General features: G+C 46.6%; 1 protein-coding gene across 1 annotated transcript; it reads right to left on the reverse strand.

Annotated features, from left to right (window-relative positions):
- Positions 1–254: 254 nt before the first annotated feature.
- stk40 (serine/threonine kinase 40) lies at positions 255–19121 on the reverse strand. Its single transcript, XM_080540819.1, has 11 exons — positions 18963–19121; positions 14596–14722; positions 13994–14079; positions 13146–13289; positions 11179–11403; positions 9796–9848; positions 4864–4979; positions 2090–2234; positions 1605–1724; positions 1274–1358; positions 255–577 (listed from the first exon to the last, which is right to left on the reverse strand). Exons 2-11 carry the CDS (start codon positions 14711–14713, stop codon positions 359–361), a joined length of 1311 nt encoding a protein of 436 aa, XP_080396945.1. The 5' UTR covers positions 14714–14722; positions 18963–19121; the 3' UTR covers positions 255–358.
- Between the last annotated feature and the right edge of the window lie 2391 nt (positions 19122–21512).

The following is a 21512-nucleotide window of genomic DNA, read 5'->3' on the forward strand; positions in this document are numbered from 1 at the left end:
TAGCTAGGAGCCTTTGGTTCAGATCCTCCACCCATCCCGTTCCTGGTGCTCACCGCTGACGACGCCCAGATGTGTGGTGAGGTGAATTCAACAGGCGGCAAGTGAGTGGTAATGTTCTGGTGACCCACACATGGGGTCTCCTTCCCCCTTAGCCAACCCATCTAGGGCACCTCTAACCCAGGGTGGGACTGGGTCAGACCCGTCCGTCCCCCCCCCCAATCCCCTCCCCCCCTACCCACATGGGTGTGCTGAGTCAATGGGTGCCCAACCTCCCAACCTGACCCCCACTGTGTCCCTTATCCCCAGGGGAGGGCCAAGGGTCTGTCTGAGGGTAGGTGGTGGTGGCGGCGGGGGCGGTCTACTTCCTGAGGAAGCGCTGGGCCAGGATGGCGGCGTCGAGGGGGCTCACGGGCTGGGCGTCGTGGCCCAGGCGCCGCACGGGGGGGATGCTGCCGAACTGCCGCTTGCTGAGGAAGCTCTTGGCCTCGTGGATAGTGTTCTTCTCCTCGGCCAGCAGCAGCTGCTGACGCATGTAGTTCTCAAACTCGTACTGTGACGACTCCTCTGTCACCTTCGCCTGGGCGGGGGGGGGAGGCTGTTACTCACTCAGGGTATATACAGGAATCTTGAGGTTAATTTGTGACAGTTGGATCTAAGTGACAGTTGGATCTAAGTGACAGTTGACACTAGAACAGCCGTGTCTATGTTACCTACTCAGGGTATATACAGGAATCTTGAGGTTAATTTCAATGCCTTTCTAAGACTTTTAAAAGACCTTGTCAATATTTTTCCAGACCTCACCGCCACTTGGAGCTGTAACCGTTGACATCAGTGACACCTTTAACTTAACAGTTTTAGTTTGCAATAGACTAGACCACTATCATACAACAGAATTTCCGGTTCATCGTTGTTTTTTAATAAAACTAATAAATTCACAAACTTTTACTCAAAGTTTTTAGGCCTCAAACTCTTTGGACAGAGTCTAATTCAGAAAAATACCTACAACATTCAAGACCTCATAAGATCGTTAAGACTTTTTAATACTTATTAAGGGTCTTGATTTTCCCAAAATTGATTTATCAACTTTTAATACTTTTCAAGACACCGCGGATACCCTGTCACTCAGCACAAGACCGACCGAGACCACCGTGTCGGAGACACTGCTCGTTGACCCCTACAACGATGAGGGAGGGAGACAACGCTGATTCAACTCCCTCAAAGTCATGAGGTCAACCTCACTTCTGCTGTTGTTGTTTTAGCAGGGACTACTCACCTCCTGGAGATGCTCTGGGTGGTTGACTTGGTCGTCGATATCTGGTACAACCTGAAGAGGACCGCTCAGAGAGGATACAGACTGCCTGTGAAACACACACACACACACACACACACACACAGGTACTGGTTACCAAGAGAGTAGGGATGGACTGCAGACACCTCTAAAAAGTTGTTAAAGTTTTTTTGGTATACATGCTCTCTTGTAATTATAATTATAATTTTATTTTTTTAAAGGTCAGAAAATAAAGGTCAGTAAAATAGGTAGTAAAAACGTCATGGTTAAAAGTTGTAGGTCTCCGTGGCCACCACCAGGGGGCACACTGACTCACCATGAGGCGATAATACCGCTGAGAGACTCTAATACTTCTGCAGCCGTCAGCCTCTGCTGGGGGTCCAGCACCAGCAGCTTACGGATAAGACACACTGTGTTCTCAGACACACGCCCGTCCCTGAGAGGGAGAGGGAGAGAGGGAGAGGGAGGGAGGGAGGGAGAGTGGGGGGGGAGGTTACACATCTATTACCGTCACTACCAGGAAAGGGAAACACCAATATTGGAGGAACAAACAAAAGGAGGTGCAGATGGAGTGTGCCTCAGAGTACTATGTGGACTAATATTGACATAGCGTCATCATGGTACAGTCACACCGACATCCTTCACTGTTACTACAACAGTTACTGTCAAGAGCCGATATGTATCCGATATGCAGAATTGTAGCATCTTAGTATTATGTTCTAGTAGTAGTATGTGCAAGGTTGAAGTACTCACTAGTAGTAGTAGTAGTAGTAGTACTATGTGCATGGTTGAGGTACTCACTCGGGGATGGAGTACTCTGCTGCCTTGATCTTGCGGAAGAGCTCCTGAGGTATGCTGTCGTAGAAGGGGAACTGGCCGTAGAGCATGGTGAACAGGACCACGCCGAGGGCCCACATGTCGCTGGGTTTACCGCGGTACGGCCGACCTGCAGGGGGAGGAGGGGGGGACCTTCATCATTTATCTGTTTTAAATCCACTGATGTGAGATTCACCTTGAAGTTGGGGGGGGTTACTTTCGCATGTAAAAGTACTTTAGCATTGGGGGGGGGGGGAATAAATGAAATGGTAAATGGATGCACTTATATAGCGCCTTATTCCAAAGCGCTTTACAACGGCCTCTCATTCACCCATTCACACACCAACGGCGGCAAGCTACAATGCAAGGCGCCGGCCCGCTCACTGGGAGCAATTTGGGGTTCAGTGTCTTGCCCAAGGACACTTCGACATGTGGCCAGCCGGGGCTCAAACCGCCGATCTGCCAACCTTGCGATCCTCAGACGCCGGCTCTACCTCCTGAGCCACAGCCGCCCCAATATGAACCAACAGTAGCAGTGCAAATTCCAAAGATCGCGTCTCTCACATGTAAAAGAATCACGACGCTCGAGTGTTAAAATATTTTCCGTTGGTTACGGGCCGCCACAGTCTAGGTCATTAAAGGGAAACTCTGTGTGAAAGTACAACCTGACTCTGTAATCATTCAACCACACATGTGCTTGTGGAGTTGTGTTGTTGCTTATTCCTGCATGCATGCATTGCCCTTCACCTACACATCCAGGAATAATCACATCCAGTTCAAAACACAGAATGAATGATGAACGAACAAACCGTGCACACAAACACACCTCATGACACGAGTCCACGTCCACCTGTCCTAGAACTACAAATCCCTTCACCTGACAAGGGCCGTGTTAGATTAGATTCACCCTTATTGTCATTGCACAGAGTACAACAAAAGGTATGTTTTTGCTCAGGGCACAGGGTCCAGGTGCCCCTGGAGCAATGAGGGGTTAAGCGCCTTGCTCAAGGGCATAACGGCAGTGGTAGGCACCTTAGATATGATGCCAGCAACCCTCCAACCCACCAGCTCACATCCACTTCCCTCCTGAGGCGGGGATCGAACCAGGGACCTTCCGGCCTACTGCTGGCCGGCCTCTCTAACCTCTAAGCTACCTGCCTCCACTGTACTGTGCTGTTAGGCAACAGATATTTCGCAAATATCTTCAATGACCCTGACCCATTAAAGGTCAGCCCTAGTATGAGATGAGTCACCCGTTGCTGGTTAGGGTGGAGCTGCATAGCGTTGCCCTATAGAAACCAGAGGCAGCAGGGTGGTTACAGGCCCCTCCTCCACCCATGGGGCAATTATGGCAAGCGTGCGTGACACACACACACACACAGCCACACACAGCCACACACAGCCACACACACACACGGGAGGGAGATGGGAGTAGTTTCCCCCTCGGTGAGTCATTGGTGTGAGTCACCGAAGCTCCGTATCATTGTTAGGCTGTGTGTGTGTGTGACTGTGTGTGTGTGTGTGTGTGTGTATGTGTGTGTGTGTGTGTGTCTGTCACGTTCTGCTGATCTACGCCTGGCGCGTATCTGTGTTTTTAAGGGAAGGGGAGAAGGCAAAACAACAAACGTCACATCGCAATCTGCTCTTCTTTTCACACCTACGCACCAACCTGTGTTTTAGGTTGAGAATTGGCTTTCAAATGAATGGAAATGATGGTGTGTTGTGCACGAAATGCTGCGTGCTCAAACACTGAATACATATTCCATGTCTGTTAAGCTTAAATTAATAGCAAGATGTAGTGTAGGAGTAGAAAATAACTGCATTTTTTCTCCATTGAATTTTTTTTTTTTTTTAAATGTAAAAAATTATAAATCTACATATGAAATACCGCCCACTACATCATCGACAAAGACCACGCAACTCCCAAACAAGATCAAATCAGTGAAAGAAAGAAAAAAAAAGTGAAAATAAAAAAAAGTGCCATGACATATTTTCTCGGCTTTCAACAAGCTTTCCAAGTTTGCGAAATATCTGTTGCCTAATAGCCGGAAAATCAAACACAAGACCGGCTGCCAAGCGTTACGCAACCTCCTGAACACATTCTCCTGAACGTCTCTCCCAGCCTCCCAGCTGGACCCAGATCCAACGGGCTGAACCTTCCAACGGGCTGAACCTTCCAACAGGCTGAACCTTCCACCAGGCTGAACCTTCCACCAGGCTGAACCTTCCAACAGGAGCCACTTCTGCTTCACAACCTCAACTCAGCATTGTGGAAACACATACGATGGGCTGACAGGAAACACACACACATATACACATACACACACACACATATACACATACACACATACCCGCATACACACATACACATACACACATACACGCATACACGCATACGTCTATGAATAGTGAATTGGTACACTAACAAACACATGTAGAGAGAGAGAGAGAGAGAGATATGGGACTCTTTTTTGGTTGAGTCGCTGGATTTATTAACAACTGCACACTGTTCACATACAGTGAGAGAGGGGTCTCCTCATCTCACAGATACACGTGGTGTGTGTGTGTGTGTGTGTGTGTGTGTGTGCGTGCGTGCGTGTGTGTGTCTCTCCTCTCTCACCACTCAGGACGTCGGGGCTGATGTAGGCTGTGTGTGTGTGTGTGTGTGCGTGCGTGCGTGCGTGTGTGTGTGTGTGTGTGTGTGTGTGCGTGCGTGTGTGTGTGTGTGTGTGTGCGTGCATGTGTCTCTCCTCTCTCACCACTCAGGACGTCGGGGCTGATGTAGGCGGGACTTCCCCTCTGGTCCTTCAGCAGGTCATCCTCGCTCACCAGGTGTTTCCCCAGGCAGAAGTTGGTGATGGTGATCCGGTGAGTCCTGAGACACACACAGAGATACACACACACACACACAAACACACACATTATGAGTCCTGAGACACACAGAGATCAAAAAACATCACGCCACTTGAACAGTTTCTTCCCCAAAGCCACAGCCCTTCTCAATAACTGCTGATCATTGTACCTTGCACTTTACATGTTCTTGCTCTTAGTTGTACAGTATTTATTCATAATATCCACTCATATTGGTACTGTATATTTTGTCTTGAGTGTTGTCGTCTTGTTGTTGTATGTACTGTAGCTTGTTTAGTATGGTAGAATACCAAATCATGTTCCTAGTGCACTGCACATACAAAGTTGAATTTAATTGAGATACACACACACACACACAAACACACACATTAGCTATTGTCTACTACCCACACAGCAAAACTATGCTCAAATTAACCGATCGCATCGCATCACAAGAGAGACATAATTAGTACGCTTCACGAAAGAACAACAATACAAAAAAACAGGACAATGTTAAGGATGTGTTTTTTTTCCAAAGCAGAATAAACTGGTATCTTAAAGAGACCAGACAGACATGAAGAAGGCTATGATCAGCATGACCACATCCTAAAGGACAGCGGTTCAGACCCAGGCCTGCGATATCTACTGTACGCAGGGAGGGAGAACCCCCAGACACGGTGGCGCTTAAGGTTCTAAAAAAGACCTCAACCACTGTTGCCAAGGACATCAAATTGGTTTCTGTGGAAACATGTAGGGCCTAGGCGGCCTATCAGAGTTTTGACTGAGTCATCAAAGGTAAACAGTTATTGCGTGGTAGAGAGAAGCCATGGGAGGGTCTGAGGGAATAGGCTGCATCCCCACGGCCTTGTGAGAAACAGTACAGAGAGAAAGAGAAAATAAAAAAAGCCACACTTTGACAAACATGTGAGTCAACCTGCGGTTTGGGAATAACTGCCTCGATGACTAATCCTGCGGGGCAAGGGCCTGCCGAATATGTGTGTATGTGTGTGTGCGTGTGTGTGTTTGTGTGCAAAGCACATAAGGAAAAATGTGCACACATGCACAAGTGATCCTGCGTACACAGACGACACACACCATTTCTCTCAGTCACTCAGTCACTCAGTCACTCAGTCACTCAGTCACTCAGTCACTCAGTCACTCTCTCACTCTCTCACTCAGTCACTCTCTCAAACACTCCTGCCAGAGACACAGCTGCAGTCCAGCACCATAGTCCACTACGGGTCACATTTTCACCCACATCCCCTTTCTAAAAGACCTGAGGTCAACAGCTTCCCCTTTTCTCTTCCACTTTCTCAGCCTGCAGCGCACACACACACACACACACACACTCGTGGGTTAATTCCTGTGAAATCACATGCTTTGCCAAAACATGCCATATTTGACATTTCTGGGAATGACATTCTGAGATCTTCAGAACATCCGTCTAACATCAGATAACATGTCCAGGCTGTTCTAAACTGATTTGTGAGCAAAAAGTCTCTCATCACACAGTAAACCACTCTGATGGTCACAATGACAGGACAGAAAACACAGGGCGTGCTTCAAGGGCTCTCTGGATAAAAGCCCCCATTATCAAGGGCCCTTTCCTTTGTCCGCGTTCATCACGACCGTTGCTGCTGCTATTCTCACTGTGAGAATCCTCCATGAATGAGATGAAGTGTTCGCTCTCCTCGTGAGAGGGGGAAGAAAGGGGTCCCGGAGGATCGACACAGACCACACCACCATCTCCGGTTCCTGGTCACATGACCCCCAGGAGACAGGAAACCAAAAACCTCAACATCCCCCCCGTGACGAACCCGCAACCCCTTCCCGGTCCCGGCTCTGGCTCAAAATAGCGCCGGCTGATGAGAAGGAGAAGGGAGGGTTGAACACGGGGCATCGTCCTCTGCATGGAGGCAAGCAGAGAACGGGCCACTGCCTAAAAGTCAAACTCTTCTTTCTTTTTTTCTACACATACACAATATATATAAAGTCACAGCACACAACACGTGGTCTCAGGTTTCAAAGTGTTAAGTCAATAGATTGTATGGCGTCGGTGCTGGTCCAGACACACTGCTGGTTGTGTCTGGGTCTCTTCCAGACTCCAGCTTCTCTATGGTGTGGTATAAACGGGTGTCTATGGTCTTAGAGACAAACGCTCTGATCACACCAAAGTCAAACTCTTCTAACTCTTCTAGCTATTTCATATTTCATCAGGAGTAACTTCGGTTGAAGTTATATTTGCGTCAGACTCAGAGAAAAGAGAAAAGAACACCATGAGAATATCGTGTAAGTGAGGATTCATCACATTAAATCCGCCAGGGATTAACTTGCACATAAGCTACATCCAAAACTATTTGCATTATTGAAAAATATCAACTTGCAGTAGAGACAAACTCATCACACCAACAAACACAAAAAATGGATTGGATGGTCTTTTCAGATTTTAGAAATTAAACCGAAAAAAAGCTTTGCAGCGTAAATCAATTAAATAAAGTATTTTTTTCTGAGTGGGGCAGTCCCACTCATATTTTTCTTTTTTTATTGATAGAAACAGTAGAGATTAGAGAGGGATGACATGCAGGATATGTCCCCGGCCGGAATCGAACCGGGAACCCTATGGTTACATGGTCAACGCTTAACCCGCTACGCCACCTAAGCGCCCCAATTAAATAAAGTCTTTGCTGCATTGGAGCTGCGGACATCATGAGCGACATCCTGACCGTGACATGGCACGGTGTGTGTGCTCCGCTGCAGGGGGGGGGGGGGGGGGGAGGCAGGTGACAGTGTAGAGGTGTGAGCTCATCTTCAGCACAGTGGGAAGAGATGCCTCATCAGTGGCTGCTGATGACTGTCAACTGACAGCGGCTTGATGACAAACAAGCCCTATTAGCACCTAGGTGTGTGTGTGTGTGTGTATGTGCGTGTGTGTGTGTGTGTGTGTGTGTACACAAGACAAAGGGGGACTTGACAACTGCAGCCTCTCAGGTTTGGCTATATTCAGTGAAGGTTGCGACCACATTGATATTGCACATGGTTGGAGCCCCACTAGCACATGGAGAGACCAGCTCTAGACATACTGTGAAACACACACAACAACACCCTCCTCCACTCTACATAATCTGTCCATATGTCTGCTTAAACTGTAACATGCAGAAAGGGACGACCAAAAGGAGTGAAATGAGGAAAGAAGGAAGCCAAGAGAAAAGAGAGAAAGAAACTGACAAGAAGAAAAAAATGAAAGAGAAGAAAAAAGTTGAGAGAGAGAGAGAGAGAGAGAGAGAGAGAGAGAGAGAGAGAGAGAGAGAGGGAGGAAAAAAGACGACAGACAGAGCAGGAGGAAGGCGGGGAGAGGGAGGGAGAGGGAGAGAGAGAGAGAGAGTGTAAATAGAGGTCTGCGTGTGTGACGTGTGTGTGAGTGTGAGTCAGCCCTGAGCTATGGAGGCCTTTGGCAGGTCTGTCCTTTGTCTCCCAGCTGGGACGGAGTGTTCCGCTCGTCTGCTCTCTCTCTCTCTCTCCTAGCTGCCCGCCGCCGCGGCCAAAACACACTCCTGTTTCATCACCACTACCGCCGTCACCACGCAACGAGAGGGGGGGGGGGGGGGGGCGCCGGCTCGGGTTACAGTATGTGAGTGCGTGTGTGTGTGTGTGTGTGTGTGTGTGTGTGTGTGTGTGTTTGAACAATATCTTGAGCGTATAGTAGTGACAAACGGGGTGGAGAGAGAGAGGGAGTTGATGTTTTAATAAGTCATGCACTCACAAATGAGGTGATATGCTAATTGTTGTGAATGAGTGAGACTATATAGGGTAGCCAACGATTACGCCTACGGTAATGTATGCATGGGTGTCACAAGTATGTGCGTGGGAGGGAGGGATGAGAGTACATGTCGTCGTGTGTGTATGAGAGAGTGTTACTCATTCAGACCCTTAGATGGCATGTGAACAGAACATGTGTGTGTGTGTGTGTGTGTGTGTGTGTGTGTGTGTGTGTCTGTGGGGTACAGCGGGGTGTTTACTAGCATGCACATGCAGATACACACTCTAGCCTAGGAGCACGTGGAAAAACAAAAATGTAAGAAAAAAAAAAAGTCTGCACTCAGTTACAAAACAGATTGAACTCGACAGCAACACTCCTACATTTCGTACGCCTAAAAATAGAATTAAAACAAAGACAGTGCCTTTCGCTAAAGCTAGGATAAATCCACTGCAAACATAACTGTTTTCCCCCACCATAACTACCTTTCACAGACAGACAGATAGACAGACAGACAGACAGACAGACACACACACACACACACACAATTACGCCCCCCCACCCTCACACACACGCGGCACATATGGTGTTTGGAGAGGGCTTTACGGTTGAGGAACTCAGCATTCCGCAAGGCCTATCCGATTTGCAGCACCCTGACCTGAGGTGCACCCGAGGTTCCATGTGCGGTTCCACCCTCCCCCCCGCCCCCCTTCTACCACCACCACCACCTCCCACCACCACCACCACCACCTCCCACCACTCTCCCATAGAAAACAAAAGCAGGGGCACGTTCCTCAGTCTCTTTAATTTGGCGCAAAGGTTCCCGCCTTTTACCTCCCGAAATCCGACCGCAGGGGGTGAATCACCAACTCTCTTACTCAACAGTGACAGAGGGGGGATGGGGGGGGGGGGGCAGTGGGGGTTGGGGACTCTGGGATAGGATATCAGGATATCAGTTGTTTGAGGCTGAGAACTTGACCCTTGCTCAGGTTTAAGGCTAAACTGCACCACAGGATAATAAAGGGCTGCTGGGAGCTGGGACCTCTCGCACGGCTGAGTCCAATGAGATTGATAGTTGGTAACTTACCGTTTGTTCAGCACCATGTTGCCGAGCTTCAGGTCTCTGTGCACAATGTTTTTCTGCAGATAGGGGAGGAAAGGTAGAGATAAGAGCCGTCACTGTCAGTTTCTGCTATGTGAAAGACTGGAACAGTAAACTAAAGCAACACTGTTAAGTCTATACATAGGGCGGTTTAACTGGGAGTTAACTCATGCTCCGATGATGACTCATCTGAGGGCCTCCGTAACGTTGATGTAACTAACAACATTAAAAAATTTGCCTGAACCTGTACCTCCGATACCAGTGAACGAAAAAAAAACACAAGACACAAACCAAAAACATTCAAGAAGGTATGCGTCACCGCCGCTCCAGATGACAACGTTCTCAAGTCGGTGACTGTTCTGTTCATTAAAGGTCGGCCTGGGTAAGGCGTTGCACGGTTAATTTCATCTACAGTAGCTATAAATCGTGCCACTGCCGCCAAACAACAGGACAATTAAATATCCTTATTGTAGATACATTAGTGAGTCTACACAACGACCTCGCACAAGTCTTGTCTGGTGAAAAAGCCCTCTCCCTTGGCGTACCCTAAGGGCTTGTTTAGCTTAGCTTAGCTTAGCTTATCAACAATAGCCATTAGTGACCCACTAGAACAGTGTTTCTCAACCCTCTCCTCGGGTCGCCCCAGCCGCACCACATATTTGATCTGTTCAACCATTCAACTAATCAAGTACAAAGCAATTATGCTTTGTACTTGATTAGTTGAATCAGGTGTGCTGGTGGTGGAACAGATCAAATATGTGGAGCGGCTGGGGCGCCCCGAGGAGAGGGTTGAGAACCACTGCACTAGAATACCCATCAGTCCACCAGGGGCTGACACTCCTGGGTTCATAGGCAGCAACACACGGTGTAATACACAGGGGTGCAAACTGGCGTTGGCCCAAAAAGGCGAGATTTTTATTTAAATTTTTTTTGCAGCTAACCTTAGGGGGGTGGTAGCGCTAGCACTAATGGTGTTAAATAGATACCGCTAGCACTAACGGTGGTCTAACAATGATGCATGTGTAAGTAGCGGCAGCCCTGACCTTAACACCTGCAGAATTACTTCGAAAACAGTTAACTGTGACTGTGTTTCTCCACACTGTCTGGAACTGTACCTAGCTGCCTGAAGCTAAAAGTTATTTCAACAGCAGCGGAGTTTAGCAGACAGGGAGATTAGTTAGGTCGCGCATCATGTGACTTGTATGAGGCTTTAGACCCCCCCCAAAACATTTTTTTTTATTCTTGCAGATCTACACGATTCACATGGATATCTTGAGATAAAAACGGCTAATTTAGCAGAAAGGTGACAAGTTTGCACCCCTGAATAATACAACAAGTATGTGCTTAGTTGCTTTCCTCCTTCACTACCTTATGCAGGGCCTCCACCACGCGCACCACGTCGTAGAAGATGACGATGGCCTCGCGCTCGCTCAGCCTCTTCTCCTTGATGACGTAGTGCTGCAGGTTGATGAGGTCGGCCGTCTTGTCGCTGAAGTCGTGGGCGCAGAGGCAGTCCAGCACCAGGCAGATCCGCTTCTTCATCTTACGCACCTTGTTGGCCTCCACGTCCTCCACGATCTCACACGCTCGGTCCTACGGAGGGAAGGACGAAGACGTCGTTAGGGGACTGAGAAACATAAATGGTAAATGGGTGCTTAGGTGGCGTAGCGGGTTAAGCGCTGACCATGTAAACTAGGGTCCCCGGTTCGATTCCGGCCGGGGACATGTCCTGCATGTCAACCCTCCTCTCTCTCTCACCCATCCTTCCTGTCTAAACTTCACTGTATCTGTCAATAAAAATGAATGTGGGACTGCCCCACTTTTTTTTTTTTTTTTTATAAATGGTAAATGGACTGCACTTATATAGCGCCTCTATCCAAAGCGCTTTACAACAGCCTCTCATTCACCCATTCACACACACATTCACACACCAATGGCGGCAAGCTACCATGCAAGGCGCCGGCCTGCTCACTGGGAGCAATTTGGGGTTCAGTGTCTTGCCCAAGGACACTTCGACATGTGGCCAGCCGGGGCTCGAACCGCCGTTCTGCCAACCTAGCGATCATTAGACGGCAGCTCTACCTCCTGCGCCACAGCCGCCCCATTCATTTAGCAGACGCCTTATTCCAAAGCGACTTACAATCAATACATTTGACTAAGCTAAGTGAATCATCAATCCACCAGTCGTAGCAGGAAGAGTAATCCAGCTCAGGCCCGGGGCCATTGATAGAAGGAAAAACCTTCTCCTATCACCTTCTTCTAAACCTAGCCTTTTTTTTTCTTCTTTTTTTTAATATAAAACAGAAACGGTGAAACAGTACAAGGGGGGGCAATAGAAGTTTTTAGGGCACAGTAAAGGGGAAAAGCGGGTGTTTTCAGGAGACGCAGTGTCCTGTTGTAGTGTATTGTATTCCATTGGTATAAGAAATGTTCTATATAAATGTTCTATATAAATCAATTGATTTGATGATTGGAAGTCTAACGGTCTCTGAGAGAGAGTGTGAGATGAATGACAAAGGTCATAGGTCAATAGGTACCGCTCTCCCATTGATGTCTGTATGGGTTTGTCAGGGTTTGGTGATGGCTGGCTTCTCTAAAAGCCTTTCTGAGGCGATTCATTATTAACTGGTCCTCTTTGAGTGGGTGAGATGCACTATAATAACCCGATCGATGCTGCAGCCTTGAATGAATCCCAGCCTGCACGGCCCGATGCTGCTATTCTAGGAACACGCTTGCGTGGAAGAGAGAGGGGTTGTGAAAGAGAGAGGCAGGCAGATGGAACAATAATAAAGTTACAAGAAAACGGGAAGAAAAGTGGTAGAGGGGGGAGGGGGGGGCGGGGGAGGTGAGTCACTGGGAATGAAGAGAATGGTTATATGAATGCGTCAATATGTCTTCATGAATAAGCAAGCACCCGGCAATAACAATGAATTTGTAGGCGTGCTAATTAGTCAGAAGAAGACTTAAGAAGAGAACAGAAGTGAAAGTGTGGCTAGCAATAAACCGCATGCGTTTTACTTTTCATATGCTCCTGACTGTCTCTCGGAAGGGGGGCGTTACTACCCCTACCCATCTCCCCTAACCCTGCCACCCCCCTGACATGCATACAGCCTCCCCTACCCCTAACCATCTCCCCTGTCCCTACCACCCCCCCCCCCTCCCCGTTCGCTAACTCTGTGTTCCATGTGCCCATGTTATGTGTTGCTTGTTTTTCTGTGTTTTCCGTTTCTCCCATATTGTCAGCGTCTTTGAGCCTTGGAAAAGCGCTATATAAATGTTATGAATTATTATTATTATACTTAACTTTGTTTCCCATGGAGGTGGGGTATATTTACCTGGAACAGGCCGTGATGGTGCACCACCCCGTCCTGGTTGTGCAGCAGGGAGAGGAGGGAGTACTCTGTGTGGAGCAGCATCTTCCCCTGCCTCTCCTCCTGGGTCTCCCCTGCCGCATCCGCCCGCTCCTCCAACGTCAGGATCTAATAACCACAGAAGAAGAAGAAAAAAGAGAGGTCATGACCCCAAACATGACAGGACACCTTCAAGGGAGAACTGGACCACAATCAACCCCTCTCACTTCAATAATAATGCCTAAAACCTTCACCCATTACAGCTGACCTGAGATAGGCGATCTCGGGCTAAACACTTAGGAGGGGGGTTGGAAGCTAGAGGGGGGGGGACGGGGGACGGACACACATGTTCAATGCATCAGCACATGTCCGAACGCGCAGTAAAGTAATCTAGTAGCCATTGAGGCACTGCAGTGTGTGTGACTCACCAAAAGAGGTGAAGGGGTTAAAAGTTTAAATTCCAGATGGAGCTTCACCTTTCGCTCTTCCTCCCTACTAAAGCCCCTTGTGTAACACAGATTATTGGATTGCCCCCAATAAACAAATTGCCTCTACGGTTCGCCATTCATGCCGCACTGCAAACGGGGTCATAAACGGAGATCAACAAAGCCGTCTGTTCGGGAGGAGGACCGCAGGTTCGAGCGCTGACTGGGAGCGCTGACTGGGAGCGCTCGCTCTGTCGCTTGTAGATCCTTGTTGTCGTCGTTTGAGACAACTACTCCATGTCTATTGACCAGTCGGTGGTGGGACGAACACCCAGTCACACATCGACCACAGAGTCTGTCGTTAAAGCCAGAGCTGCGGGGGGGTAGTGAGTGAGTGAGTGCGCTCACCTTCAGCTGGTAGAAGTCATCTGTTCCGTCTTTCCTGGCCAGACACTGCACTATGCTCGGCACGGGCGAGTTCCCGAGACGAGGCCCTGTGTGTGTGTGCGAGAGGGAACAGCTGCGTGACCAAAAGGAACAGGAGGGGTGTGTAACTCTACAGCACTGCCGTGGCTGAGAGCATGCGACCATTAAAACACCTTCAAAACATAACGTTGTTTTTAACACGGCCACACTACGAACCTACAGACATGTTGGTCGAGCTCAACAGTTGGATATAGACAGACAGACAGACAGACAGACAGACAGAGCACCACCATATTCATTATGTTAAAAGAAGAAGGAGGAAACAACGACAAGGCCCGCAGACATGATTCTGAATTCGGAGCTTTTCTACCCGATGTCATGAGAAGGGGGGGGGGGGGAATCAGAAAACAAATTCTTGACATTCTCGTCTCGGGCATACAAGAATTCCCCCCCCACCTCTTTCCTCATTTCCTGAACACACACACACACACACACACACACACACACACACAGCAAGCACTACACAGTACACACACACACAGCGTTCCCCTATTTTTGCCCTAAGTAAACCCCAGGTCTCTTACCGAGGACGAAGGGCCCGGCTCTCTTGGCGTTGCTGCCGGAGATCCCGGGACACAGGAGTTTGCTGGCCCTCCCTGAGGTCTCTCCGCCCCCCCTCTCCAAAGAGCGCCGCTTGGACATACTGGAGCTCTGCAGGGACACACGCAAAGCAAATCAGATTACATCCGAATAAAGATAGCACAGTTAATGAGATCGAAATGTGAGAGAATAAAGTAGCCCAAAATAAAAAATAAAACTTCAACCGCAAGCTAAATCCGCTAGGCTAAGACGCTAAGCATCTGATCAAAACTAGGCCTACATCGACGGCGGCATTGTCAGTAGATAAGACTATAGCCTTCGTCGTTGGTTTGCAATAGCCTTATTTCCTAAAACAACAACATGACGATAGATACCGACGCTTTAAAGCAGAAGTCCTCTGGGTTGGGGGCAGCAGACTGACTGTGTTGTGGCTTAGAGAGGAGTGGGGCTACAGGGAGCTCCGCCTGCCACTTTAGGTTACCCCTCCCACAAGTTTACCAACACCTCCGTGTGAATGGAAGGCCATTACAGGTTCATTCAGACGATGGTGGCTGGTGTGAAGGACGACACCTCGTATTCAAACCCTTACAGCATGGCACGGACATGTGCCTTGTGCTCCCATTGATTGGTAAATGCCTCCATGCAAATGCAGTAGCATTGTGCTATAGCCCTACTGTTTGGGTAGAATGCAGATCCTACAATGGTAAACTGGTCATAAAAGGGATTGAGAAGAACAGATTAACAAATAAATAAAACACATGACTGTTTATACCTTTTTGTCCTTTAATGCTTTATTGGAATTGAATACTATAGCTTCGTTTGACCCCTTTGCTGCAGCTTTCAGAAAAACCTGCTGCTTGTAGTAGGCCTAATCTGCAAGTTTTATCTCAATCTGTGCATTTAATCTAGGCCTATGGACGGTGATGTCTAAACTTCCTCAAAAAAGACAGTTTTGCCTTGCATGGTATTCCAAGCCTTTGTAGTATGATAAGGAACTAAAGGACACATGCCAGGAAAAAATCTGTGACACATCACGATCACCAGCGTCAGTAAAATACCTCCAACGTTACCTATGGCCTTCTACCCAAGAGGTATTTGTTTTGTTTGCTGATAAGCGTGCCTGTGTGATGAAACCCTCTGGTTCCCGTAACAGGGAAAGAGTGCCCAGAACCAACGGCAGTGATTCACCCAGGCGCCTCAGGGTTCTCACAGACTAGGATTTGACAGAAAAGCTAAATGTCAGGCGGGGGTGACACCAACGAGAGCGTGAAAGATGTCCTCCGGAGTAAAAGAGTGAGAGTGAAAACAATAGAGGAATTTCCATAGTTAGTAGTACTTAGCTAGGCCTACATTGTGTCTAAAGACAGCATTAGGACAGAGTGATAGCAGACCGTCAAGCAAGTGTTCACATTCCAGGACAAACAAGCAACATTCCAGAGTGAGATGAGTCAGACTGATATAAAAATAATAAACTGAGAGCATCTGGCTGCTGCTATAAACACACAACGCATTTGAGACACCTGCATGAAAGTCGGCATTGGGAAGTGACCCACACAAAAAGTGTGTTTCAGTATTACAGGTGACACTTACTAAACTAGGCCTAATGCTCACCGCTACATCTGGTAAGGGATTTTAAATAAACCAAGTGAGAGACACCGTTTGAGTCTGTTACACCATGGAGTCTGTTACACCATGGAGTCCCCCACAGCCCGCTGTTTGTGGAGACGGGACAGTCGGCAGTCATTGTCTGTTGATTTAAATCTTCATCACTTCTATGAGGATTTTAAATCTCACTTCTATGAGGATTTCTGTGATCCCAGACAGCAGACGGTGTCAGAACCGTGTCTCACGCCCGCCTGTCGCCATCCAGACCAAACCAGTCACCACCCACAGAAGCTTACCAACTGTGGTTTTCATATTAGCTTCTGACACTAGTCTGTGTGACATCCAGTCAGTCACATGTTCAAACTGTTGCATAGTGGCCTTTATTGTAAGAAATCTTGTGGCAAAAACTGTGAACTAATATGTAATGCACGGGACCTCAGATCATGTTATTATGATCCCACCTCTTATGAATGCAACCTAGACAAGGCCTATCTGTTTCATCGTGTACCATTTGATAATATACAGACAAGCCAGGCCAGATAAAAACCAAAGGTCAATCCAAGTTAAAGCAAATTAAGACTTCAGTACAGACCGTATTGACAGTATTGTCTATCTGCCACTGTGACTGTACCAGTTTGAGAAGGAGAGCAAGAACATAGGCCTACTGCTTCTGAATCAAACAAAGACCAAGACTAGGGTTGGGCAATAACTACATGTTCTTAGTCACAATAATAACTACAAGTTATAATATAGAGAAAAGTATATGGAGGGGACATAGCCTACCAGCAAGGGTGAACAATGACCGACCTGCAGCAATAGGCCTAGTGTGGAAACTATAGATAGTGTTGAAACTAGTCTGGTGAAACCTTTGCCTGCCTTGCAGAAAGAGGGACACTGCAACTTGTAGTTGGTTAATCATGAATGGCCCATTTTTTCTGGTGCATTTTTACGCACTATTGTCAATAAGAGAACAATATCACAATACGCTCCAGATGTCATGATCAGCGATATTTGGACCAACCCCTAACCGAGAAACGTGCGTTCCAGACCAGAGGAGAAAACACCAGACCACTATGACTCAAGATCCACCATGAGACCAACCTATTACAGCAGCCGCCTGCAGTCATCCTTTTCTATGATGACCCAACCATGCACCTCACCTCACACACACTGTTCTGTGTTGCAAAAAATACTAAAACCAACAAAAGCACGAATGGCTCAACCCTTAATGCGAAATATTATAACAATCCATATGAAATAGCGCAACAACAGTCATTTGAAGACTAGACCCAAACAAATGCTACTACACACAGAAATCAATTGTAAAAGGTGCTATACTCTCTTACTATAGAATATGTGGTATATCTAGGTTGCACAAATGTACCCAGCTAACCCATCATCATCATCTAGCACAAAGGTTAAATGGCATCAAGGTAAAAAAGTACCCGAATGGGCAATCGACGTTTGCTGCAGAGAGAGAAAAGAGCTCGAGCCAGAGACAGACAGAGAGACAGACAGAGAGACAGAGAGAGAGAGACAGAGAGAGAGAGACAGAGAGACAGAGAGAGACAGACAGACAGAGAGACAGAGAGACAGAGAGAGAGAGACAGACAGAGACAGACAGAGAGACAGAGAGACAGACAGAGAGAGACAGACACAGAGAGACAGAGAGACAGACAGAGAGAGACAGACAGAGAGAGACAGAGAGACAGACAGACAGACTGCTACACTGAGCAATGCTGCTGGCTGATCTGCATCTGTCATCTGACGCCGGGTACCATTGAGTCCATTCTGATCTGGATGCCCTTGGCCATACAAGGTTATAGATTATTCCATTCTGATCTGAATGCCCTTCCTTGGCCATACAAGGTTATAGAACAACTTCCCTGAGGAGGTTATTAGAGGAGAGGAGACATAGTAGAAATGGAAAACGAATGCAGCTTCTTAAGGGTGACAAACGTGGAAACATTGATGTGTCCAGCTATTTTGTGCAACCACAGATCTAGATACAGGTGAAATAACAACCAGAGCATGCAACTGTATGACTGTAATGATGCAATCCATCACAAGTGTGCAACACCAGACCACAGAGTGACTAGTCTATGGCATAACTCCTAGTTAGAGACATGACTGAGAGCCTTATACAATCAGCTTCCGGCTGAGCCACACTGATCTCATGTCATGATGACATTAGTAAAGAGCCATTCTGCCGTTTATACATTCGAGTGACCTGAACAAATCAAAGCAGCACATTTTTGCAAAAACCGTTTCCTTGACGCCCAAACGCAAAATCCATTTGCAACAAACACGCTTTAACCTTTATAAACGAAAGACGGAAGGGACAAGTCAAGCACAGGTGAAATATGCCGTGTGTGGTTAGTTAACATTAGGGCATGTTAATGTGGGTTAGTACATTTGGGCATGTTAATTACTAAAACCATGTGAATCGGTGTCAGCAGCACTCTTTCTTTTATCCAACAAAGCTAAGCTGTGTAGCCCAGTTCAGTTGCATCCGCAAGCAACAAAAAACCGACAAATGCAGCGACACCTAGACATATGAATGAACCTAAATGCACATGGTATAAAGCTAAGATACTAAGAGACTCCAGACTATTTGATTTCGATCAGATCCGTCAGCTAAAACATGAAACATCCAACCCGGGCAGATCAACCGGGGACCGGGGAGGCCATTTAAACTAAGTGCAGAACCAGACCGAGCTCAGCGGTGTCTTTATGAGCAACTTACCTCGAGGACAGAAGTCTGTTTGTCTGGTTACAGCATGGACATCTCTCTGTTGTTCTCTGTTCTGTGCATCAGCGGTTAGCTAAGCTATATAGCTTTAGTTGTTTTTAGCCACTATTACCTATTATAATCTATTACCGAAATGAGGCAATCAGGAAAGGAAAGGCTGCCTCCTGCCTTCCGCCAGCCCTCTGATCGCATCTTTCCATAGCAGCGCCACCTGACAACGGAAATGACGCAAATCGCATGAATGGCAGATTCTCTCGACCAATTAAAACATGAATGGCAGATTCTCTCGACCAATTAAAACAGGAGTAGTGTTTTATAGTACAGTACCCTTAGTGTTTTATGACAGTAATTTTTGTCTAGCAGATAATTCAGCAGAATTAAACGTGTTTGATAGTATGGAGGATGCATTCATGTTTGTTGATGTCATTATGTGATGCCCCCTATTCAAAATGTACTTTTTGTTTGCTTGCTTGACATTAGTAAAAAATTAGCAAGCACACTGCCTTGCCTATACATGTGGATATAAATAAATACATGTGGCACACACAACAAATGATGTCATCTATCCCACACATTTGAGCCATTCAGTGCATCAAGCATTACAATCCTATTAACATACCGGTACTGTAATAGCTTGTGACTCTGAAATTCTGTATCATTGATTGAGCTCATATAACTCCTATTTTAGAAACTCTACACTGGCTTCCTGTTAAGTTCAGAATAGATTTCAAGATCCTTCTGCTTGTTTATAAAGCTCTCACTGGCAGAGCACCAGAATATTTGAAAGACCTTTTGCATTTAGCATATCAGCCCAATAGAGCTCTCAGGTCTTCTGCTGGCATATCAGCCCAATAGAGCTCTCAGGTCTTCTGCTAGCATATCAGCCCAATAGAGCTCTCAGGTCTTCTGCTAGCATATCAGCCCAATAGAGCTCTCAGGTCTTCTTCTAGCATATCAGCCCAATAGAGCTCTCAGGTCTTCTGCTAGCATATCAGCCCAATAGAGCTCTCAGGTCTTCTGCTAGCATATCAGCCCAATAGCGCTCTCAGGTCTTCTGACGCTGGTTTTCTCTGTGTACCACATGTATAAAAGAAGAGATTTGGTGAGGCTGCATTCTCATTTTATGCACCCAGATTGTGGAATGCACTGCCAGTTTACATCAGGGATGCAACCTCAGCAAATATGTTCAAGTCAAGACTAAAAACCCATCTTTTTAATATTGCCTTTAAATGACTAAATAATTAAATTAAGATTATATAATGATTAAAGCACTTTGAGCTGCAACGTTTGCAGGAAAAGCGCTATACAAATACAGGTATTATTATTGCAATGTCCTTCCATTCATGAGTCTTTCAATGGAGAGAAGAACAGTGTCCATTTGAGATACAATAACTTTATATTACTATTATTTCCTCTGGTCTATCCAGACTGATAACAACAACAATGTTGTTTTGGATGACATCCTATCACACTCCTATCACTGATTGTACATCACTTACAAACACTTGTACCATAGACTTCCATTTGAATGCTTTAAAAACATTGCTACAATGTATTTGTTTACATTGTATTGTGTGCATTGTGCTTATTTATTTCCTGCATTTTATCTATTTTACAACTGTGAAGCACTTTGGTTCAGCATTGCTGTATGTAAACGTGCTATATAAATAAAGCTGACTTGACTTGACTTGTTTTGTGCTCAACTTGCAGTCGAACCGTATGTGTCTCTGCTCCAATAACTTTAAGAAGACCCTCCCATAATTATCCACATTTAGTATCCCTTGTTAAGTTTATCCCACCCACGTCTAGTAGTTTCAAACCAGTGGGCAGGTGCTTTTGATGGCTTGATCTAAAGGGCAGAGACTGATTTGGGCTGCACCAGTTTCCTGTCTTGACTCAGCAGCACAGCATTTGCCCCGGGCCACATGAAACACTTGTCATCCTGTGGGTTAACAGTGTCCTGCCCACAGTGTTTGAAGAGGAAACTGTGAATCACTCATAACTCTAGAGAACTCGGAGGTAGGGAGAGAGAGCATAATGCTCTTGTAGGTAGGCGAAGTAACAAAATAGGATGCTCGCTTGAGACACAAACAACCACTTATATAATAACTGTATGTAATTAAGGTTAAAATTGAGGTTAAATATAAATCTACTGTGAGTCTGCATCCGAGTGTGGCTCCAGATATGAGACGGAAGTTCTCTATCGACACATAATCAAATGTAATCATCATGAATGAATGCATAGTGAAACATAACACTTAAGACATTGTCCATGGCACTGGGTTGGGAATGTCTCTTTACTCATTTAAGTGCCCATGCAAACCAACCCTTTCAACTTTCTTGATGACTTTTACAGATTCTGTCATGGACTAGGAAAACCAAACATGACACCTACGTCTTAGGTAATTATTAGCACTGTTATGATGTTCCGTTTCTTTTTCAAAGAGACTGTGCCCTTAGGTAAGGCTCGTCTGAAGTCATTCCCTAGACTGTTACAAAGCCCTCACCTGAATCCCCCGCCACCAGGTCCATACAGAGAGCAAT

Source organism: Nansenia antarctica (genome assembly GCF_963989245.1).
Source record: "Nansenia antarctica genome assembly, chromosome: 10".
NCBI lineage: Eukaryota > Metazoa > Chordata > Actinopteri > Argentiniformes > Microstomatidae > Nansenia > Nansenia antarctica.